The following is a 25,459-nucleotide window of genomic DNA, read 5'->3' as shown; positions in this document are numbered from 1 at the left end:
ATCCATATACATCTGGACTAAATAACTTCTGTAACTTTACTAAGGATTAATCTATATTCTACTTATAAAAAGAAAACTGCAGTGTTATTACATTTTATTTCAATTTCTAACTTAGTTTAAGTTTTAGTTAACAATAATAACCCTGCCACAGTCAAATATAGTTTCGCAATCATTATACAAAATATTGGGCTTTCCCACTCAATTGACCAATCAGAATCAAGCATTTCAGAGAGCTATGTAACAGTTTATAATGTAAATCTCATTTTCTCTCTTTTAGGCAGTGTGTGGAACAGGATAAAGATGGGAGTTATGAGTGTGTGCTGTATTTTACTCATCTCTCTGCTAAAGTCTTCCTCTGCTCACAATGACTTCTTCACTTCCATAGGTATGCAACCTTATCAACTTTTTATACATTTTTGATTGAAATGCTCCTACAGGTTCTAACAGGCAACCAATTCCTTTAAACCCATGTGTTCATAAACATTTACCATGCAACTGACAGGTATGGAAAACTAGACAGGTCATTCTCTTAATCACTGATGCTCAGTTTAACCTGTGTTTGCAGGTCACATGACAGATCTGCTGTTCACAGAAAAAGACCTGGTGACGTCACTGAAAGACTACATCAAAGCAGAGGAAAGCAAACTGGAGCAAGTGAAGCAGTGAGTAATATCTATTAACAGTATCAACCGGAGCCATACAACACATATAACAAGTATAAGTTTAACAAGAAGTATAACTCATATCAGTTTGAATTGGCAGTAACAGATTTATGAATGGGGCATGACAGAAATCTTCAAAATGGTTGGCTAAGATTACATTCCATTGATTCCAATTATGTATGTCAATAAAATCTGACAATATTTAGTATATTTGTAATGATACATCAGTATGGATCAATGCATCAAACAAATGACTAACAATTTGATGTATCAATGCGACACGTAAAAAAAATCAATATAGATTTTTAAGATGCACCTTTATTTTGACACTCTCTTGTTTGCCACATCTTTTTTCATTATTTATTGTTCTATATTATTTAAAAAGCTCTTTTGTTGTGGATGTCTCAATTGAGATACAGGATTTGCAATTTTTTAGAGATTTCAATTTTCTTGTTATTTTCTTGTTTTATTTTGTTATATATTATATCTTCTTAGCTAAAATCTAAATGGTATTTTCACTCTGATCCAGTCAGCGCACGTGTGTGATCTTGAGTGAAATGACTAGATGATGCTTTTGCCAATAAGATGATCGATATTTTTAATTGAAAGCTGGGACATCTTTTCCTATAGTTGCCAATCGCCATATTAAGCTTTACGATTTCTCATATTCATTTTTCTACAAGTGGTTCATCTCCTTCTCCATTAACCGTGTCTGATATCATATTACACAATTTTACATCACTCTTAGTGTGGAGCAGATATTCACAGTAGGCATATTTTATGTAAAGCAGTAGATATTTATCTAGGATTGTGATCATAGCATTATGCATCACACTTTTGCACGCATGTAGTCCTGTGTGTTTATGTACTTTTATCTTGTCCTTTAAATAAGTTTTTATTTAATTCTTACTTAATTTTGTTAATTCTTACTTACTTACTTAATTCTTACTTAATCTAAATGTTTATTTTGTTTATTTCATCTGTGTTATCTAACAATAAAGCCACTCTGAATCGGACAATGTGTGTGTGTGTTGTCAGGTGGGCTGAGAAGCTTGATGTTTTAACATCCACAGCCACACAGGACCCAGAGGGGTTTTTGGGTCACCCTGTCAATGCCTTTAAACTCATGAAGAGACTAAACACAGAGTGGGGTGAAGTGGAAGACCTAGTGCTCAAGGACATGTCTGATGGTCAGTATCACTGTAATTTTACCCATGACAGTTTTTTACAATCGCCAGGACCCATTTCTATGGAAGCTTGTTTCCGCCAAAAAAAAAAAAAAAAAAGATAATTGCGACTTTTTATCTCACAATTGCGAGTTTACATTACTAACTTTAAAACACGCAATTCTGACTTTATATCTCGCAATTCTGAGAAATAAAGTCAGAATTGCGAGATATAAAGTCAGAATTGCGTGTTTTAAAGTCGCAATTGCATGTTATAAAGTCAGAATTCTGAGATATAAAGTCAGAATTGCGTGAAATAAAGTCACAATTGCGTGTTATAAAGTCAGAATTCTGACTTTTTTTCTCGCAATTGCGACTTTATATCTCAGAATTCTGACTTTATATCACGCAATTGGGAGATATAAAGTCAGAATTGCATGATATAAAGTCGCAATTGCGTGTTATAAAGTCAGAATTGTGAGATATAAACTATTCTGAGGTAAAAAAAAAAAAAAAAGTCCGTCTTTTTTTTCCCCTTAGAATTGGACTTTATATCTCACAATTCTGAGAAAAGATGTCAGAATTGCGAGATATAAACTCGCAATTATGTGTTATAAAGTCAGAATTGCGTGATATAAAGTCAGAATTCTGAGATATAAAGTCAGAATTGCGTGATATAAAGTCGCAATTGCGAGAAAAAAAGTCAGAATTCTGACTTTATAAGACGCAATTGCGACTTTATATCTCCCAATTCTGACTTTATATCTCAGAATTCTGACTTTACATCACGCAATTCTGACTTTATTTCTCAGAATTCGGACTTTATTTCACGCAATTCTGACTTTATATCTCGCAATTCTGAGAAATAAAGTCAGAATTGCGAGATGTAAACTCGCAATTGTGAGATAAAAAGTCGCAATTATCTTTTATTTTTTTTATTTTGTGGCGGAAACAAGCTTCCATACATTTCTCAATTCTTAGACCACTTTTTAAAACCCTTTACACAGTGAGCAGTCTGTATGGGCTAAAATGTGGATCATTTAACATTGCTTTGGCACAAAATGCATTCAACGCTTTTCAAATAACATTATTTTCTTAATAAAGTACCTACAGGCCAGTTTGCACGTTTTATACTCTTTACAAAATGTTTACTTAAGTTCAAAACCTTACATAATACAAAACTGAATAAAACAGCAATTTTCTACATTTCTTCAGTAATGCCACATAGAAATATATTCCAAATCTAAAAAATGAAATGCTGTCAAAGATATTAGATGAGACTGAAAGACGAACAGCTGTGTAGGTGTTCAGATACATTACCATCTATACAAAAGAAAATTAAGGAAAATTCAGGAATATTTTATACTTTAATGTAAATATAGACTGTAAAATTGACTGCAGTGAATTATAAACACTAAAAAGTGTCATTCTTGTTTTGTAAATATGCACAAAAGAAAACACTGTATAGTGCTACCTGTTGTTAGTGTTTAAGTCACTGTTTTATGAGTGACAAAGTGTGTTTGTTTGTTGAAAACCTTTGCTATTGTTATGAAAGAATGGCTTGATTTGAGACATGTATGAAGTGTTTTGCTAGTTTTAGTGCATTTTAGATGTGAAATTATTGCTGTGCCAAGCTAAAAGTTAGGAGAACTGTGTGAGGAGTTGAAAAAGAAAACGTGACCTAAGTATTGAGAAATGTGTCCTAGAAGTTGTAAAAACAAAACAGATGTTCTTCCTCTAGATATAGTTTTTCTTATGAAAAGATAACCGCATTTTCTTCTAGGCTTTATCTCAAACCTGACCATACAGCGTCAGTATTTCCCTAATGATGAAGACCAGAACGGTGCAGCCAAAGCTCTCCTCCGACTGCAGGACACCTATCAACTGGACACACAGACCATCTCGTCTGGAAACCTGCCTGGTGAGTGTGAACTACATGAAAGATCAGACTAAATATTTGACAACTATACTTCAGATTTTTTGCATTTGTATGACATCTCATTGCACGTGTTCTTGCAGGTGTTACAGGCTTGCCATTTAAAAACACCCTGACGGTAGAGGACTGTTTTGAACTAGGAAAAATCGCCTACTCCGATGCAGACTACTACCACACAGAGCTATGGATGGTCCAGGCACTCAAGCAACTGGATGAAGGAGAGGAATCCAGTGTTGACATTGTGACCGTGCTGGACTACCTCAGCTACTCCGTCTACCAGCAGGGGGAGCTGGAGAGAGCTCTGGAATATACCAAGAGACTGCTCACTGTGGGTTAGTCTGCTCTACAAGACTATGGCTGTGTCCACATTCATCTGGATGTATTTGAAAATGGCGTTTTCATTTCATAACACTCTCTGGTCACACTAGGATCTTTAAGATCTTAAGGATATTTCCAGAAGTTGCTTGCTCACAATGAAACATCTGAATATGTTTTAAATCACATTTCTGTGCATGCGTAAAAAAATATTAAAATCTTACTGAGATGTTGCAGAGAGAACATGTATAATAATATTCTTCTGGCATGATAATTTTTTTAGAAAAATATACCACTACTCTATGGTGCGTCCATTTATCTTTAGCAACACTAGGAAGTAAATGCCAATATAACCATAGGTAAATATGGGTACAATATGTGTCACATGTCACAATGGAAGCTTGTTTCTGCTATGGAGTAAAAAAGGTAATTGTGACGTTTTATTTCACAATTCTGACCTTTTTCTGTCAATTCCGAGGGGGGGAAAATCAGTTAGGAGAAATAAAGTCAGGAAAAGAAGATATAAACTCTCAGCTGAGAAAAAGGAGAAATGAGTTTATATCTCGCAATTCTGACTTTGTTTCTCACAGCTGCAAGTTTGTATCTCACATTTCGGACTTTATAACTCACAATTGTCTGTTTATCTCACAATTCTGAGGGAAAAAAACTGAATTTTGAGATAAAAAGTTGCAATTACCTTTTTTATTCTTATGGTGAAAACAAGCTTCCATAGTCCACACTACAACGCGGAAAAAAATATTATTGCAGAAAGCGTTTTCAAATTTATCTACTTGGGAGAGCGTCTTCAAAAAGCTCAGTTTTTGCTGGACAAAAATGCTGTCTCAGTGTGAGGGCCAAAATGTTGAGAAAAATTTACATTTTTAGGATTAATGTGGATGTGGCCTACAATGAAATATTTACACATACTTTTCACATGCCATTGAAGAAAGGAGACCAGAATATCATATCATGATCTGCGAGTGGAAATATTATTTCTGAGCCATTTGAGGTATTTATCAGTTTTCTAAACTATTACAAAATGTTTAACATTTATCTCTGCCCTCTAGATCCTGAGCACCAGCGAGCACTTGGGAACCTGAAGTATTTTGACTACCAGCTAGCCAAACAGAATAAGGCTGAGAAGGAGCAGAGCCCCAAAGAAGAGAGCAAGAAAGAGCAAGAAAAGGAGGTTGGGAAGATGGAATATCTCCCTGAGAAGAGGAAATATGAGAAGCTATGTAGAGGAGAAGGACTCAGAATGGTGATTATTAATATACTGTAACTGCTACATTAATATAAATATTCACTGGAATGTCACGTTGAGCACGAAACACTGATGCATTAGCTGATGACAGTCATTTAATATGTCACACTCCCTTTACATTAAGTGTCTTTAACTGCTATGTAATAAAATGTAAATAATTAATTGAATACAATGCACTTATTGTGTAAATACATGTTTTATATTGCACTTATTTTAAAAAAAACTGCATGTAATAACACTTCTCTTACCCCTTACCCTTAAAACCATATCCCACCTCAATAGCAGTAAGTTTTGCAATACAACACAATATGTATGTTGTATGTTTTTACATAAGTACATAGTAATTAAAGACACCTAATATAAAGTGGGACCAATGTGGGACCAGTCATCTCTTTCAGCCAGTTTCAGCTGTTTTTTACTGTGTTGATGTAACCTAGTATGTTTATTTTTAGTGGTTTCTGTATTTGAGGTAAGTAATTACTAAAGACAGGACTTTTAATTATTTATGCACAACCATGGTGTGTAATGTGGCCATGGCACAAATCTGTTTTTGTCTGTTCAGTTCACCACAGCTGAATGCATATTGCATACAAAACTAATTAAAAACACCCACATGCTCTGCTATGTGCTGAGTTTATATGTGACACATGCTGGCTTTTGGGAGTCAGTGAATGGGTTTTGCTATGGCAGTGCCTGGTTCAGCACACTGAAACTTACTTCTGCTGTGAGAGAACATGAAACACTAACTAATTTATTTGTCTTGCACAAGATATAAATTAAATGTACATAATATATGCATAATCTCATCCTTACAGACTCCTCGCAGACAGAGCCGTTTGTTCTGCCGTTACTACAACAATAACAGACATCCGTTTTACATGCTCGGCCCGGTGAAACAAGAGGACGAATGGGACCGTCCACGTATCATTCGTTACCATGAAATTATAACAGAAAAAGAAATGGAGAAGGTCAAGGAACTGGCCAAACCGAGGGTGAGTTCAACTTTTATACACATTAAAATGTTTATAAATATGTATACTATTAATGGGCAAAATGCCATTAACAACACCCTTAGTCCAGTAATTTCTGTGATGGTCCCTTCACCCAAAAATTCTAATTCTGTCATAATTTACTCACGTTGACCTCAACCTCATGTTGACTTTTGTTCATCTTAGGAACAAAAATTAAGATATTTTGAATTCTTCTCTGATCATTTTGTCCATCCATTGAAAGTCCTCACAACCCAGACTTTCATGCATCAAAAAGTTCATAAAGACATTATAAAGGATTTACATGAATTGAAAATACAAGTCTTCTGAAGAGACACGGTCGCTTTTTATGATGAACCGATTTAATTTAGCCTTTGCTTTACATATTAACATTGATCAACGCACATACATAGAGCATAAAATATTGGACAGTATTTGGAAGCTCAAACATGCTTGCTTAATGTGAGGAAACCAATGAGGTTTGTTCTCGCGCATCAAGCAAGTAGGGTTGAACTTCTGTTTACCTTATTTGTTTTTAAATTAAATGTTCATCAAGAATATGGATGTCGTGTTCAGGTGTCCACTTCCTTTTGGCCATGCGAGATGGTCCTCAATGCAGTACAAAAGATCCGGGGGGAGGAGTCGGATCCAGATCCAACTCCTCCCACCTTACATACCTAAACCCATAGATATCATATAAAGGCTAGATGTCTCGTCCGCGCTGCTGGCCAATGGAGCTCGACATCCGCACACGGCGGCCATCTTACGACAGGGTGCTCGCTCACTCATAACATGGTCCATGTACTTTTAAATAACCATAACTTAGTTGCTCCATTTTCTACCGATTTTCAAACGGTTTGGTTTGTTATAAACGTCAGAGATGTAGCTATTATACTGCATACATATGAATAATTATGTTCAAAATGTTTAAGCATTCAGAATTATAGCCACGTTAATAACGTTTGTAAGAAACCAAACCGTTTGTAAATCCGTCCAGATTTCAGCGAGATAAGAGGATTTGTGTGCGTGCTGCTCACTCACCTTAATTCACAAGGCCCTGTCCTAAGATGGCCGCCGGTGATGCCGGAAGTGACTCTGCCTTAAGCCATCTAGCCTTTATATGATATCTATGCCTAAACCTACCCAACTCCACCTCCTGATCCCTAGACCCACCTCTAAACCTACCAATCTCCACCCCTTATATGAGATCCGACTCCTTCCCCCCCGGATCTTTTGTACTGCATTGAGGTGCTACTGGGTCATGCACTGCATTTTCTGGAAAAAACATCACACCAGGACAAAATCGCATTGTTGAGAGAAATAAAAATAAAAAACCTGATAAGTCGCGTTCAAGAATGTGTGTGTGTGTAAAAATATTGGTTACACTTTACTGTAAGGTTTCTTTTGTTAACATTAGTTAACTACATTAGTTAATTTAAACTAACAATGAACAATACTTGTACAGCGTTTATACAACTTAGTTAATGCTAATTTAAACATTTAAAGGGGTCATGAACTGAGAAATCATCAATTTTTCTTGATCTTGTGACATGCAAGAGGTCATTGTACTATTAAAAACATCCTGTAAGTTTCAGAACTCAAATCTTCCTTATTAGTTTTTTATTGAAACCAAGCTCAAACCACAAGTTAAGGATTTTGTCATATTATGAAGTAATAGTGCATCAAAAGGCCGCGTCTGCAGAATTAAATCAATGCCTACTTCTACATCGTAGCGTCTTTGGCCCCGCCCACTGGCACGTTAGTAAGACGAGAAAGAGAAAAGAGATACAGGATCACTGGACTAAAAATTGCATTACCTTCCAAAGGATCCTAATGCTAGGAAAGTGGTTATTTATTTTCAACTATGTGAATATCTCAATAGCATTATTTGTTGGATGGATATTTATTTCACTATGGATTCTTTTGTAAATCAGTTGCAATTTCGCAGCTGGCTTTGCAAACAGTGTTAATTCTAATGCCTAATTTGTGATCAGTGATTTCTGAAATATAATGATTCATGTACATTCATGTACAGTTCTCTATTGTCTCATAATCATTAAAATCATGCTGTTTATGCATCAGTAAATCAAGCCAGTGATTAAACGGTCTACTTCACATGGTTTCTCTTAAGCCTGGAACACACCAAGCCGACCGTCGGCCGTCGGGCAGTTTCCATGCGTCGGCCGACTAAATCTTCTCAGTGTGTTCCTCACCGTCGGCTGAAATTGGTCCTCGTCGGCTTTGTAACGGCCGATTCGACATGTTGAATCGGCGCCGGGCCGTCGGTGAAAGAGGGAACTCTGATTGGCTGTTCAGCTTAGTGAACGAGGCAGTGCACGAGAATAATAGCAAAACAGCGAGCAAAGTCAAACAGTACAGATAAAAGGCTGTTCTAATGATATGTCATCTTACCTGAGTGTTCCTTGGCGAATATTTCAATATTAACACGAGAGGAGTGGAAGAGAGAAAGTGTTTTGCAGGACTGATATTCAAAACGGTAAGCACGCACTGCTTTGTTTACGGTTTGTGTAACTGCAGCCGGCAGTGTCGGTTTTCCTTTTTGAATGACGAATATAGACGAATATATCAGCAGAAATAGACAGTTGTCTCATTTACACGCAGGCACAGAACGCGCACGCTAGCTGACAGTCGGCAGTAGTTCTCTTGGTGTGTTCAAGTGCAGCTTTTTACCCGACGCGAGGCGACAACACAGTCGGCTTTCATCAGCGCTAGTTCGTCGGCGTCGGCTTGGTGTGTTCCCGGCTTTAGTAGCATCTAAATAATCAGTTTTTTCATTTGTGATTAAATTGTATACAGAAAGCGATCACATAACCCACCCTTTATAATCTCTGGAGCTGTCAATCACACAGCGAGTTTATCAGTGACTGAGTTCTAAACTCTCATTTTAAATGATATAATATTGACGCTGTCTAAACTGTACAATGAAATCTCTTATTTCATCTTAAATCTCTTACTTCCATTGTGTTTGCACTGTTAGTTATGATGACAGCATTTGTGAGAGTGCAGAAATCAAGTTGCAATGACAAGATCACTGCATTCATGCGCTCAATAGACATGTTTGTCATCGGCTAAATGCGCATCACTGCAACCTTTCATATGACGGGAGTAGATCTAAATATAATGCTATAATCAACACTTTTCACGATTAGTTAATCTCGACAGCAGTAATAGTAAAAATTGAGAGTTCCAAAGGTAATACTTATTTCATATACAAAGATGTTAGCCAATCACAGCAGTTTACACTGAGGTCACACAGCAGACACGCCCCTTCAAACAGAGCGTTCAAATCAGAGGGCTAAAATCAGGGTAGCAAAAATGACTTATTTCTAAATTATGTCCAAAAATCATACTAATATTATAAGTGAACCTCTGGAAACATTAATAAAAAAAATCCGTTCATGGCCCCTTTAATAATACATTTTTAAGATTAAAAGTTGTATCTATTAACAAATAAGACCTTATTGTAAACTGTTGCCAAAATATACTTGAAATAGCATTTACCTTTACATTAAATATACATTCATTCTGGAAATTATTGTACAATAATTTTTTTCCACTGTAACAAAATTTCATCTATTATAATAATAATACTTTTGACAAACATGTTTAAAATGATGTCCCCTCGAATGAGATGAAAACACCAGTCATATCAGTGGTAATGAGTGATTTTTCTACACAATGGTGGTTGACCTTTAATGGCAGCTACCATAATGAGAACACACGACAGCCTATCACAACTCGTTTTATCTGCGTAACCTTCCTGTTATCGGACACATTCGGTAACAATGACAAATATGCCTGTGAAAAGAGTATATCTGCAATGACACTGTGTAGCAAAAACCCTTGCTTTTATGTGATGCTTTATCCATGTTAGTAGGTTCCAATTTAAAGTGAATGACAACTGTAAAGCATAAACCAAAATTCAGGCATTTTCACTTCTTTGGTAATACTTGAACAGCATATAAATAAGCATATAAAGCCTCCTATATTTGGAGTATTTGTATTATGATAAAACTTCTTAGAGTATTGTAACCTCCATTATTCAGGGTTCATTTCAAGTTATTAGTCCAGAGTTTAATCAAGGGCTCATATAGAGTCAGAAGGCCTGCGCTCAAGTTCATGTGGTCAGCCTATAAGACTACAGCTGCTGTGTAACTTGTGTCCTCTTGGCCGGTTGGCTCAACAGCTGCGCCGAGCCACTATCTCCAACCCCATTACTGGTGTGCTAGAGACGGCTCAGTATCGCATCAGTAAAAGGTAAGGCTTCTGTTGGCCTGTAGAACTGCCAACACACCAGTTCCCCCTACTGCATGCTGGAAAAGCAACTTTAACAAGAGCCCAGACAAAGGGGATATTTGTCACATGCTTATTATGGGTGGGTGGAGCAAAGTCATTCATACACATATATATTATATACGTTTGTAACAAGTAAAACAACAAAAGTAAGTCAAAAGTTTGGAATAATTAAGATTTATTCATGTTTTTGAAAGAAGTCTCTTATGCTAACTAAGGCTGCATTTATTCAAGCAAAACTACAAACAGTTTTATTTTTGAAACATTCTAACCATTTAAAATAACTGTTTTCTAGTTCATTATTGAGTCATTCTTTAGTGTCACATGATTTGGTGCTTAAGAAACATTCTTATTATTTACATTTCTTGTGTCTTTTTATTATTAATGTTGAAAACAGTTGTGCTGCTGAATATTTTTTTATGAAAGAAAAAGAGAACCTTTGAACTTTCTAGTTATCAAAGAATCCTGAAAAGATTCATTAAAAATATTAAGCAGCAAAAACGATTTGTCAACATTGATAATAATAAGAACCATTATTAATAGTTCAGAACCAATTATAATTGAGCATCAAATCAGCATATTAAATGGATTTCTGAAGAATCATGTGACACTGAAGACTGGAGTTATGATGCTAAAAATGCAGCTGTTATCACAGGAATAAATGACATAAAAAACCTGTTATAATATTTCTGTATTTTTGATGAAATAAATGCAGCCTTGTGAGCATAGTGCTTTCGCTATATATAAAGTGACACAATAGTTCTGTTGCACAGTTCATCCCATCATACCATCCACCAGCCCTACAAGTTTGCGTTAATACCATGCATAATAAATAGATATCCCTGTTTGTTTTGCTTTTGGGATTGTTACTCTTCCACTGCTTCTTCACACACAAGAGGTACGTAATCAGTGAACACCCTAGTCTTATAAATTTTACCTGTGGCAGTTCGACTCAGGCAGAAACTGCACACCATGTTACATAAACATAAACCACCCATGCAGTCCAAGTCCGCAGTTGGTGTAGTTCAGTTTAAGCCGTGTGTCAGCAGCACCTTTCACCTTTCTCTTCTATTTCCTCTCTTTTTCTCTGTGCTGGCTCTTTAGCTCAGGCGTGCCACCGTGCATGACCCTCAAACTGGCAAACTCACCACCGCCCAGTACAGAGTCTCCAAGAGGTAAGGGGTCAAAGATAAAGCGCAGAGTTCACATCTGTCTGCTCCCCCTTTCTCTCTTTACCCAGAATCCTCGTTGTGGACCTCAGTCTATAAAACAGTGAAGTGTGACCAGGCTGCAGAGACAGACATATTTATCTTGATTCACATGTACAAAAATGATGTACAAAAAGCACAAAATAATGTCTAGGATCTAAAAAGCGTTAAAGGGATAGTTCACCAAAAATACATGTTCTGTCATCATTTACTTAATCTTTTAGTTCCAAATCTGTATGACGTTCTGTTGAGTTTTTTTCCCATGCAAATCGATATGTAAATGTAAATGAGTAAATGAATGAGTGAGTTTATTTTTCTTGGGAAATATAGAAATTACACACTTCAGTATGGAAACTTGTTTCCGCCACAGAATAAAAAAATCAAAAAGGTAATTGGGACTTTTATCTCACAATTCGAAGAAAAAAAGTCAGAATTGCGAGTTATAAACAAGTTTATTTCTCACTGTTGCGAGTTTATAACTTTCAATTCTGCTATATCTTTCTCAGAATTGTGAAATATAAACTTGGAATTGTGAGAAATAGTTTAAATTGTGAGAAACAAGCTTCCATACTTCAGGGATCATTGTGGTCTTTTATTTGTCTTCATGTTATTTTAATGTGTTATATTTTATTTCATACAACATGCCGTTATATTAATTGAGAAAACACATGATAGTTGCATATCTGATGAAAGGAGACTACGGACTGCATGGGTGCCTCTCATTATAGAGAATTCTACTTAAAGTCATGCTGCCTTCGTAAATAATTTAAAGTGTTTGAGTAACCCTAGCCACCGCTCACACACTTCAAAACATCAGCTAAACACTGAGGTGAAACTCATTTCTGTCAATAACTCACAGACTGATAAACAAGTTCATGAATATATCATATATCTCCTAATCTAACCTAATTTGAAGGGTGGCCACTTTTGACATGCTTAGTGGTGGCGAGTTTTTCTGGGAGCTTGTTTCCACCACAAAATAAATAAAAAAGTAATTGTGACGTTTTCTCTCACGATTCTGATTTATTTTCTCGCAATTGTGAGTTTATACCTCGCAATTGCAAGCTATCTCACAATTCTAGGAAAAAGTCAGATTTGTGTGATAAAATTTAGCAAGTACCTTTCTATTTAATTTTTTATTTAGAAACAAGCATCCATAAGTTTTGCGTGGGCAAACGCTACTTTAAATCTAGTTTCATTCTAATTACTTTTTTCCCTTGCATTCTGCATATTAACAATACTAAAATTTCATATCACATACTAATATCTTATAATAAACATTGCATTACTTCATTGCAGCTTTACACTGGACAACTCACATTATATTCGTTTTCATGTAAAAACAGAAGAAAAAAAAACGTTATACTGTTGCAAATAGTTCTCAGTGGGAATATGGAGCCAATATGTTATTAATTGTCTTTTCTGTCAGCGCGTGGTTGGCGGCCTATGAACATCCGGTTGTGGATCACATAAATCAGCGCATAGAAGACATCACAGGCCTCGATGTCAAAACAGCAGAAGAACTACAGGTCGTGTTCATGAGGCCTTTAATGCAGGAGACTGAGAATAGTTCAGTTCTGTTTCTTTCAATTTACAACTTTATCTCTTCTTAGGTGGCGAATTACGGTGTTGGAGGACAATATGAGCCGCACTTTGACTTTGGACGGGTAAATACAAAGCTCTTTAATCGTACGCTAAGTATTTGATGTTGCAAAGCATGCAAGTTATATACAATATGTACCATTTTAATATGCTTTTTCCACTAGAAAGATGAACCAGATGCTTTTAAAGAGCTGGGCACAGGGAATCGTATAGCAACCTGGCTTTTCTATGTGAGTAGGATTTGATCGATTACTCTTGTGGTGACTGTCCTGTCAGGGTTGGCTCTACTATTGCTATCACTTGGTATGAAATTCCCTGTAAAACATCCACTTTGTTGCAGATGAGTGATGTATCAGCAGGGGGCGCCACTGTCTTTCCAGAAGTTGGAGCTGCAGTAAAGCCAATGAAGGTGCTGTTTGTTTGAGTTTAGACACTCTGTGCCAAAATGATTTATATATTACCTGCCCTTGTGAAAAAGATGTACACGTTTAACATACTTTTAAAATGAGTACTTATTACAGAAATTAAAGAATATACATAAGTGTGATCTTATGAACCTAATTTCATGTTATTTACAATTAAATGAAAATATATTATAGTTTCAATTTATATTAAATGGAACCTAAGAGCCTTTTTTTTTTGACCCACTTATAGGACTTGGGTGCATCTTTATATGTTATATGTTACCTCTATTGTGGTATTGTGGTTAATGTCACCACAGGGTTCAAGAAGATGAACAGATGAAGCACAGAATAACTATAAACAAAATAACTTTAATATAAAAAACACACATGACGAGTAGCCAAGCAACAGGGTGTAACACACAAACAATACCAGACAAGGAACTGAAGAGAAATGAGGAACTTAAATACACAGTGATGATTAACTCAAAGACTCAACAGGTGTGATCGTTAAAGGGGGGGTGAAATGCTCATTTTCACTCAATCTCCTGTTAATCTTGAGTACCTATAGAGTAGTATTGCATCCTTCATATCTCCGAAAAGTCTTTAGTTTTATTATATTTATAAAAGAAAGATAGGCTGTACCGAGTCTTTCCGGAAAAAAACGAGCGGCTGGGGGCGGGCCGTGTGGGCGAAGCTAAAGCTGTGCTAACGCGCCGAGCTAACAACACACAGAGAGACATTTGTTCAACAGTTACTCACCTTCCGGTTCCAACGCACGACCGCGAACCTTTATCATTGCGACTGCTCGATCCTTAAGCATTAGACGATCTGCAAATCCGTCGATCTGGGCTTTGTTTATAAAACAATCATCGTCGAAATGCAGGGAACAAACAGTCTTACACAACTCCGTTTATGCTCAGGAAAACAAACTCCATCCACGGGTCCCTTAACGCTGGGTTCTTTGGGAATCTGTGCAGTGTTGTCTTGCCCTGGCAACCAAAAACCCACTTCTTTGGCTACATTGACTTCCAAAAGCCGGGCAGGGCGCTTTGATGGCGAACTGCTTTCACTCTCTTGCTCTGGTCTACGAGTGCGCGCGCGCCCGCGATCTTACCGGAGAAGGGCCCTTAGAACCCATATAAGGAAATTCCGCACCATCTTACGTAACATAGTCCCATACTCGAAAAAAACTTTCCGAAACTTGTGACAAACCGGAAGGAGTATTTTTGGAACAAAAATACTGATTCAAACGTACAACTTAGTTTTTGAAACTTTGTCCATGTTTAGCATGGGAATCCAACTCTTTAACAGTGTAAAAAACTCAGTATGCATGAAATAGCATTTCACCCCCCCTTTAAATTAGTGTCCATGGCAAATAATAACTGACAGAAACAAACGAACAGGAAACGGGTAACTAAAAGTCCAATATGAAAACGAAACAAAGGCAAAACGTGACAGTAGTTCTGTTGAACGTACTAGCATTTATGGTAAACTTAAATATACTTTAATGTCATTTCTATTATTTTTTTATTTCATTATTTAAATATTTATAATTTAATTTTAATTTGTGATAAATTAAGTTTAAATGTAATATCAAAATTGTAAAATTATAATCAAGTACTTGGCATGCTTTACTATGTGTCAACACATCAAAATAAGTTTACTTCTTTAAAGCACAACAAAAGATTAAATATAATCATTATTAAATACACTAAAGTAAAACTTTTAAATTGACTATTGCAAAGTGCAATTTTTTAAAAGTTTACTGAAGTGTGTTAAGAAATGGTGTTTCTTTAAGTTCACTTTAGTGGCCTTTTTTCATTAATATTATATTATCTGCAAGTGCTGTTTTTTAAGTATACTTTTAAGAGTTCAAGTACACTACAAGTGCACATTCAGTACAATTAAGCACACTTCTTTTTCAGTAGGGATGACCATGTAGTAGAGTCTATTTAGGATAATCTGATGTGTATTAAATGCTTCACTTTCATTTATATTAGTATGCAACATAACTCGGTAACCGTAGGTAACTAAACTGTACGGTGTGACACAATACACTGCCAAAACACCAAGCCATAGAAACAGGTACAGAAAAGATGTCATGGGTGTTGCTTTATTTGTTTAAATAGACAGTATTACAGGTTATAGGTACAACTGCCTTTCCTATTAAGAATTATCACTTAACATTTTTGTGTCTGTGTTTAGGGTACAGCTGTATTCTGGTATAATCTCTTTCCCAGTGGAGAGGGAGATTACAGCACGAGACACGCAGCTTGTCCAGTACTGGTGGGAAACAAGTGGGGTGAGTGTCTCGGACACAATGCATTATCAGCTTTATTTTCATTTTTATTTCTTTATGAGGATTGCCTGTATTTCCTGCAGTATTAGCAAATAATCAGATTTTATTTGACATAATCCATCATTTAAAAATCGTGTTGTGTTATGTCAACCCTGTTACCATCATAATTCTTGCTTATTCTAATATTGTATTATTCTATAAATGAAAGCAATTTTTTAATGACTTCATTATAGACAAATACAAATTTTCTCTTTTTAATAACTTTTATAAACTAATATTTTTTTGTGTTAGGTTTGTTACAATCTTAAATGGTAATTTGTTACTCTCAGCATTATCATGCACTTGAGCAACTAGTTAATAATGTACAATTAAACTATCTAGCTTTTTACCTTCTTCATGAGTATTTTATGCTGTATTAACAAATAAGCACATTTTAGTTGATAATAATCCATTTAAAAGTCTTGAAGTTGGTTATGTGTCAACCCTGTTACCATCATAATTATCCATTGTTAAAATAATGTATTATTCCATAAGTAAAAAACACTTAATGACATCTTCATTCTTTCAGCAAGTAAGCACATATAAAAGTCTTTTCTTTTTTTAATAACCTTTTTTAATAATTGTGTTACTATAATGTATTATTGTGGAAAATAGTAAACTAAATAAAATTTTTTATCTAATAATTTACTAGTAATTCTTGCTGTTTTAGAATTTAAGCACATTGTAGTTGACATAATACATCATTTAAAAGCCTTGAATTCCCTTGTTAAATAATGTATTAAATTAAATTCAGTTTTTTAATAATTTATGCACCCGAGCAAATTGTTCATTGTGTCGAATTAAACTATCGACCATCTAAAGCTTCCTAAACTTTTCTAAACTCTCAACCCTGTTACTTTTCTGAAGGCATGGTTATAAATATATTGTCACATATCAACTTTTGTTGACAAATTTCGTTCTTTCAATCTCTCATTGCCTATCCGTTAGTGTCAAATAAATGGATCCACGAGAGAGGTCAGGAATTCAGGAGACCATGCAGCCTGAAAGAGACGGATTGATCAAAGCCTTCACTCGTCTTCCTCATGCACTCCTCCTCCTGGACTCTGAACAGACTCGGAAAACACGGCATCCTCCCTGCTGTTCATGTCTACTGTGTTGACAGCAGCCTTCTTGTGACCCATCACATTATTTGTAATCAAAGAGTGTGAGCCTGCCTTTGGGTTACATTACCTCTGTTAGTGCCTTTTATCATTGCACACTATGGTCAAGTCAATTCAAAGGAAGCAGCTATTTCTGACAACACTCCATTACAACAGGCCTTTAGCTATTGAGCTGTACAATGGCATCAAATCACAGCACTGAAGTGACAGCACATCTCCAACACTTATTCTGACTGACAGACAGACCAAAGTGACATGACAGAAAATGCACAGAATGCATGTTCGCCGCATTCACAGAATGTTCGGGAATGGTCTAATAAAAATGATTTTCCCAAAGTGAATCTCTTTGCTTTATTTTGCCTATTCCCTCTCCTTTATAATAAATCATACAAATTCTATTATTGTTTACATTGAAACGTAAACAAGAAAGCGCGAATAGCTGAACACGAACACTCTTACTTTTAAATATACTTACGACGTCTAAGTTGCAAACATTTCAAACACAGTAATCATTGTTAGTCAAGCTCTTACATTAACTGATCTGTTTATTACATGTTAATATTAGGCAAACCAAAGATGTACCAAAGAGTCTTGGTTTTGCAGAACATTCTTTGGTGATTTTCTCATACAGCCACACATAATCAGCAAATTGTCAAACCCTTGTTTTTGTCCACTGGTATCAGAGACACTGGTAATTGAAAGAAAAATAACTTAAAAAATATAATTTTCAATTAAAATAGATAAAATATAATTTGCCCCTTGTGGATTTAGTTAACATTTTGATTCTTTTTTTAACCCTGTAAAGCCTGACATATATTTGTTTTTAATGGATCAGTTTATTAACTTTAGACTAAAGAAAATCTAAAGGTTTTTTTTTTTTTTTTCGTATCATTTGATACATCAGTCTTTTATGGCTCATATAGTTTGAAGTAGTGAGAATAAAAATCTTCAGTTTGTTGCAGTTGCTGATATTTGAGGGGTAGGGAACATTTTTAGAATGGTGATAAAATGCCTTTTACTTGCATAAGAAAGCATATAGTAGATTGTGCACATATTTTTTTCAGCAAAGTATTGAACATGTTGATAATTTAGAGAATTTAGAGAAATTTGCAAATCAAATATGATATTAAATATCACAAATATATTTGTACTTGTTTTAGTTCTTACATTGTTAATCTTCCTGGCAACAATGGCTTTTTGATTTGATTTTTGGAAATAACAAACATACTTTTTATACAGCTTTTTACTTTCTGCATTCACTATGGAAATATACTGTGGTGTAATTTGCATATATCTTTGGAATTCATTTTTTATACAAGAAAAAAAAAATGTAAATTAGAATTTAGTTAAATTCAGAACGACATGATTGTCTAAATGATGACAGTAAGTAAATATCATAGAAAAGAAACCAAAATAACAAGAGTGAAGCCTGAAAAAAAAAAACCCTGTGATTTATGGATTTGGTATTTTGTAATCTGGCTCATGAAAGCCCTCGCGGACCCGTCCGAAGCAGCCCAGTAACAGATCCACAGCAGTGTTCACTGTCGATGTGATTTCATCCTCTGTTTTGCCCTGCTTTGGGTTCACTTCCACGATGTCTACAGCAGAGAGAAGTCCTGGTGGAGAGTCAAGAAGAAAGTCAACGGGCCAAACAGTCCATGTAAAAGTATCAAGAATGATTATGGTAATGAAATTGCTAAGCAAAAGCCAAACACAAACATTGTAATTAGTGGGTCATTTGGCTTTTTATTAGCTGATGCTGATATCTAGAATATATGGTATAATGTAGATTGATTATAATTCATTAAATTAAATACACTCTTATTATTTTCACTGTTGTACTCTTGGTACGTTTTGAAACTGAAACAAGGTGGCGCTAACACATCAGCCAAGTGGGCTTTGTTTTTGGTTAATAATCTCAGAAAGCCCAAAAGCCTGCCGGTTTATCAGCCTGGAGGTTACATAAATCTCTTTGTGGCAAGCGGGGCAGAGAGCCGCGGGTACGGAGCAAGGCTGGTGGTGCGAGTGCTAATGAGCATCACCTGTGCGCCACACACCGGTGGTCTAGTCCCACGGAGGAGCTCCAGAAAGTTTTTTTTTTTTTTTAAATCAAGCAAACATAATACAATGCAATATTGTAACACATTACATTTAAAAGTAACTTTCCCCAACACGGTTTATTCTCCACCTACATATCCTCGTGTTCTCACCTGTTTGACAGATGTGCTCAGTGATGTAAATCCCCTCTCTATAGGTCAGTCCTCCCGCTACAGGTGTGCCTGTTGCAGGGGACACTGATGGGTCCAGTGCATCAATGTCAAAACTCAGGTGGATAGGTTTTTTCACCCTGATCCAGAAAGAGCAGTAATACTTCCACAATAAATTTTACTCTTAAGATATTTTGAATAATTACAAAAAAAAAGGAGGAAAGATTCCCAAAGTAACACACTTACTTTGAAAACATGTGATCACATGTCTGCTCCATAACTTTTGCTATTCCAAGTCGATCAACTTCTGTCATGGAGAACGTTTTGATTCCAAGGTACTTCAGGATGTAACTGTTATGTAAAGTATGAGTTGGACTGAGTTGAACACTGAAATAGTGGTATAATTCACTCTGTTTTACTTAAAGTCCCCCTGTAGTCAATAACTGTATCCCTTAAAACTCATCTTTGATCACCAAAATTACATTTTTAAACGTTTTTTCCTTGAAAAATATTCTTCATGCCTTAAACCAGCTTGAATGTAACTCTACACCCTTGTCATCATTTAATATATGCGGTTCAATGAATATGCAAATTAGCCCTGCCTTCACTCACACCACTAGTTGACGATCACATGTATGTGATTGGTTACAAGGTAGTTTGACATCAGAAACACCAGCGATTTCAATCCGCGTTTTTGAGACATAAACAACATTAAAAGCTTGATTTTCACCACAGGGAGACATTAAATTATGTATTATTTTGCACTTTTAATTATAACATTATAACATTATAATCTACAAACTTACTGTTCTTCTGGGTCCACATCTCGGAGTCCAATGTAGACAATGTCCTTAGATGCTACACAAGGCTTTAACCATGAGAAATTTGGAATTATGGGAATCTGAGAAAGATTAGAAAAAGCAAAATGTTATCAATGTTTCAAATCATAAAAAGCCATCTCAAGTAAAGCTAAAAGACTGGAACTTTTTTTTTTAAATTGCATAATGCAATTCATTTATCTTTTTTTCTAAGAAGTTAGAAACGTCTTATCATCCACGTGGGGAAGAAGGATATTCACAAAGAGCAGTCAGAACTCCTAAGAGGGATTTCAATGAACTTTTTGAAACCCTTAGAAGACTAAAAGTTCAGCCGTTCATTAGTGGACCTCGCCTAGCAAGTGGAACAAATAGGTTCTCACGGTTACTGGGCTTAATACATGGCTGCAAAAAACCTGCAACATAAAAGGAGTGAACTTCGTTGACAAAATCTTTTCTGGAGTCAGATACAACCGTTTAAACAGGATGGCCTCCACCCAAACAAACTTGGTGCTAAAGGACAATATCTACTTCTCCCTCCATAATCCTTCTGCAATGTGTGCCAATGCACTCAACCTGAATGGCACACACACACACACACCCGGACAGAGTATGAATGACCACAGGACTTCACTTTTGCACCGGAATGGACATGCGGTTGACAAGGACAATGATAACACCACGCAGCCACAACAACCTCTGCTCACGGACACAATCTCAGCTGAGCCCTGCCCACAGAGCTCACCACAGACAGACTGTGACGGATTAGAACTACTCCAAGATTCAGAAAATGGAAGAACTGGTGTATGCTGGAATCTACATACTGATCTGCATACCTGCCAAGCAAGAGACTGTTCACGCCATGTCTGGCCGGACAAGATGGCCACCGCAACTGAGTTAGCTCTGGAAGATGCAGCACTGATCATAGTGGCCATGGCTATTTTGTGCGTGTGGGCAGCACACACATCGGCTCCAGCCTGTGAGCCCTCGGCCAAGATGGCCGCTGCCGTTCCAGAGTCTCATCCAAGATGGCCGTCACGACGCCAGATCCCTATGCCAAGATGGCCGCCACCACGCCAGAGCCCTCTGCCAAGATGGCAGCCACAACAGAGTCTGCAGCCCCTGACCAGCGTCCATTGGGGACTACTGCCCCACCCATGGCCAGCCATGTCCATGAGCCTGGCCCTCCATTCCTCTCCCAAGACCATCTCCGCTACACCACTCTCCTGAACTTTTGATGTCTTGTTTTGGTTTTATGTTGGGCATCAGGAGCCGCCCATAGAAGGGGGTATTTGTCACGTCTTGATTTGGTTCATGTTTCATGTCTTGTCATGTGTTTCCCTGTGTTAGTCATGTGTTCCCCATGTGATTGTGTCATTCCATTGGTTCATTGTCTTGATTATGTTCACAGGTGTCTCTTGTCTAGTCATTAGTCTTAGTCTTGTGTATTTAAGCCCTCATGTTTCCCATGTGTCTGTCAAGTATTATTTCCCTGTAACGACTGTGGTAAGCGAGTTCATGCCATGCCTTTGTTTTATGTTTGATCGTTTTTTTTGTAATTAAACTGCACTTGGGTTCTCTACAAACTTGCCTTCAGTGGACTTAGTACAGTGTGATTCTGGAGCCAGACCTTAGTTTCAGTAGTCATGTAAAAGCAATAACTAAATCAAATTGTCTTTGTTTTTTAAGACTAGCCATGACCAAAATTAACGTTAGAGATTTCTTTGTAGCCATCACCTTTTTATTTTTATTCCTTCTATGTAAAGCATTTTAAAATACCATTGTGTATGGAATGTGCTGCAGACTGTAAATAAACTTGCCTTGCCTTTATTAGTTAGTTATGAGTGTGCTAAAGGCAGAGATACTGACACCAGCCATGGCCAGGAGATTAAGATGTTGAACATCTCTGTTGGAGTTGACTGTGTAACATATTACACAAACTTTAACACAAGTTGCTGAAATGATTAAAGACCTTAGAATGCAGTTCATGGATGAGGTAAGACATCGGTTGTCCGTGAATGTTTCCCGTTGGCGTGGTCAAAGGTGTGTTGATGTCTGCATGTGCGTCCACCCATAAAACACTCAACTCATGTCTTGAGGCGGCATGACCGGCGATCGAACCAATCGCCAAGCTGAAAGAAACAGCAAACACATTGTTGAGAATGAATATGCATAAAGGTTCAATATTGATTTGGTGCTTGCAAATGTCATATTTAACAGAACCGAAAGCACACAATCACCTGTGATCTCCTCCCAGCATCACACAAGTGTTGCCATCGCTTTTGATCTTCTGCACAGCTCCAGAGAGCAGCTCATTGGCTTGGCCGACTGCTCTCGGAGACTTCAGCCTGCCGATGGGCTCATCATTGGGAACTTCTTCAAATGTCAGATTCCCATAATCCTTCACTACACAACCTGGGGAGGGACAGAGGGCTTCAAACAAAGTAGCTTTTAAAAGGAATAGGTCTCCCCAACATGAAAATGCTGTCATCATTTACACAACCGTATGATTTTGTAGTTTTACCATGGAACACTATAGGAAAAATGTACTGATGCACTCTTTTCCAAATAATTAAAGTGAATGAGGGAGGGTACTTGCGCTCCCCAAAAAAATAAACATAAATAAAATCTACTGAAATCTTATCTCTATATTTCATGCATGACTGACAATGGATGGAAAATTTGTTTGCAATTGAAATACATAAATCGTATTTACATACGTACATAAGGGTAAAAGGCCCACCTCACCACCTCATTCATTTATAAGATCTCTAAACAAAATAAACGACTTTTATGATTTATTTTCACACAAAATCTGTTGCTCCATAAATGTTCAATACAATCACACACAATGGGAGTAAGCAATTTTTTTCTTAAGGTGTGCCTTTAGCCCGTTGTACTATATGTATACAGTATATATATATATATATATATATATATATATATATACACACATACACACACACACTGTAACAAAAAAAATGTGTTCACTCAACTTACATTTTTTAGTTATCTTTTTGCTTTGACTCAGTTAAGTTTTATTGACTTAATCTACTAAGTATGTTCAACTTAAAAAGTTTAGCTGACATATTTAAAATAGTTGAGCCAACAACTTATTTCAAGTAACCTGGACTTGTAAAGATTAGTTGAAATACGATAACTTACATTTTCATGTTACCTGGACTTCTAAATATTAGTTGAAATACAATAACTTACATTTTCAAGTTATCTGTACTAAAGTGTAATGTTCATTGAACTTAATTTAGCATATTTTCTCAACTTGCAATATAGCACACTCAACCAAATAAATAACAGATTTTTCCATACAAATGATTTTATTGTTCCTTGCAAATCAATAAATGTTAAGAACAAACTGTTAACATATTCGAAGGAAAACAATTATATCACAATTGCATAAAGTTTAAAGATAAAAATGTATTTGAAAAATGCATAGAAAGTGTTATTCATGTGGGATAAGTTTTCAGCATTGATGGCCTGACATCCATTCTCATTGCTTAATTTTTTAAAATTTTACTTGGCTAAAACATATTTAAGATTTGCACGAGGAAAGCTGAAGATTTAACATTGACTCATGGTGTTTCAAAAGTGTGCTTATTCAAATATTAAATGAATGATTCAAAAATCTTGAAATGAATATCTAAATAAATTACTCATTTAATACAGCCTGTCACTGATTTGACTTTTCCAAAATGTAGAGTTTTCAGTTCTACCATCTACCATACCAACAGCATTAAACATTACTAGGTTTGTTTGAGTTAAGATGTGCAAATACATGCTTCACTCTTATTTAGTAACCCAGTCCTCAATATTGAATACACAGAGAAAGGGGAGTGGAACAATGTCAGTGTTACTGCTCCTATGAGATCGCATCTTATAATAAATAAAGACAACACATGAAAGCACTGATCTACTATCCCTATTCATGGCATCAGTCCCTTCAGCTATCTGTTTAAAGTTATAAAACATTTGTGCAATCACAGAGCTATAAATTCGTGAAAAAAATGCTGCGTTTTTTAGAGTGTATAGGCTCAGAAGAAATAAAGCATTTAAAGCTCTTTTTACAGAAATGGCAATGATGAATATTGACTGCGCTCAGTTCTAAATTTTAAAAATACACATTAGTATAGGTACTGTGTAGTTGACAAATAAAATGTATCAATTTTCACATCAAAAGTGTAAAAGAATGCATATAAGTAGTCTAGAATTTTTTTTTATACTATAGATGGTCACAATTGAATTTTTTAAATCAATTTTAATCACATTTGACCTAACATTTCATGCAGTCTCTTTATTGGTACTCAGCATATTTAATATGAATGTATAAGGTTATTAAATTGCATATTTAATAAACAAGAAAGAAAAAAATGGTTCCTTCAAATATTTTAGATGCATTTTATTGTACTGAAAGACTGCTATCTAAGTAGTGTAAATATCAGGAGGTGTAGTGGTGTAGTAGTGGGTGGCACCTTGCCCTTTAAGTTTCTGCACCAATCCAGCAGCTCGAATGAGGTCTGCTCCTCTCTGCACACCATCCCTCTGCTGCAGTAACAGGCAATAACATAAGCACTAGACCGGCACCATACTGCACCATGCGTGCATTTACATGCAAACATATCATTTTTCATTCGTGAATATCATTATTTTAAACGAGAAAAGGCCTTTTGGCCTTTATATCTCACCTGTCCTTTAGAGAAAGGCGCACCTATTATCCCCACACTGTGCTGATGATGGAGGTCTCTCCTGAATATGTGAAAAGCGGCTCTTAATTCGCCGGAGCGCTTCATCGCTGTTACAGTGATGTCTCCAGCAGCAGTCTGGAATAAAGCGGCTCAAATCAAAGCAGATTACAGGACGAGTGACGACACGCTGGCTGCTGGCAGTCATTGGGCCTCTCGCGCTGATCTCTTCACCTTTTTTTTTTTTTGGGGGGGGGGGGGGGGGGGGCAAGAAAAGTTGTCGCCTAATTTGCATAGAAAGTGGTTCATTAACAAATGAAGCGATTGTGAAAATATTAACTTTTCTATTAAGGATCAAGAAAATACATTTTACTGTATTTACTTCTCTATCTTATTCTCAAGGGATATTATTTTATTAAGA

At 36.2% G+C, this 25,459-nt stretch overlaps 2 protein-coding genes across 4 annotated transcripts in view; one reads left to right on the top strand and one right to left on the bottom strand.

Annotated features, from left to right (window-relative positions):
* Positions 1-17,658, top strand: part of p4ha1a (prolyl 4-hydroxylase, alpha polypeptide I a) — a 30,454-nt gene extending 12,796 nt beyond the window's left edge. For 2 of the 3 annotated variants that reach the window (XM_081393236.1, XM_081393238.1), the window contains exons 3-16: positions 278-385; positions 566-662; positions 1,701-1,852; positions 3,612-3,749; positions 3,848-4,096; positions 5,147-5,340; positions 6,159-6,335; positions 10,540-10,610; positions 13,284-13,383; positions 13,468-13,521; positions 13,621-13,686; positions 13,797-13,865; positions 16,066-16,162; positions 17,147-17,658. In XM_081393236.1, the coding sequence (XP_081249362.1) occupies positions 278-385; positions 566-662; positions 1,701-1,852; positions 3,612-3,749; positions 3,848-4,096; positions 5,147-5,340; positions 6,159-6,335; positions 10,540-10,610; positions 13,284-13,383; positions 13,468-13,521; positions 13,621-13,686; positions 13,797-13,865; positions 16,066-16,162; positions 17,147-17,217 (1,643 nt within the window). In that variant the 3' untranslated portion in view covers positions 17,218-17,658. Of the gene's footprint in view, positions 1-277; positions 386-565; positions 663-1,700; positions 1,853-3,611; positions 3,750-3,847; positions 4,097-5,146; positions 5,341-6,158; positions 6,336-10,539; positions 10,611-11,750; positions 11,822-13,283; positions 13,384-13,467; positions 13,522-13,620; positions 13,687-13,796; positions 13,866-16,065; positions 16,163-17,146 lie in introns of all 3 variants that reach the window. The other variant, XM_081393237.1, reaches the window with a different exon arrangement.
* A 1,113-nt stretch (positions 17,659-18,771) lies between these two features.
* On the bottom strand, positions 18,772-25,146 carry arg1 (arginase 1; the record flags this gene model as incomplete). The annotated part of the gene is made up of 8 exons (XM_081391955.1): positions 18,772-18,935; positions 19,530-19,666; positions 19,773-19,877; positions 20,333-20,427; positions 22,314-22,473; positions 22,582-22,756; positions 24,829-24,901; positions 25,042-25,146. 8 exons carry the CDS (start codon positions 25,144-25,146, stop codon positions 18,772-18,774), a joined length of 1,014 nt encoding a protein of 337 aa, XP_081248081.1.
* Positions 25,147-25,459: the final 313 nt, after the last annotated feature.

This window comes from Scardinius erythrophthalmus (assembly GCF_964197995.2).
Source record: "Scardinius erythrophthalmus genome assembly, chromosome: 18".
In the NCBI taxonomy this organism is placed as follows: Eukaryota; Metazoa; Chordata; class Actinopteri; order Cypriniformes; family Leuciscidae; genus Scardinius; species Scardinius erythrophthalmus.
This window is presented reverse-complemented; position numbering and strand designations above follow the sequence as displayed.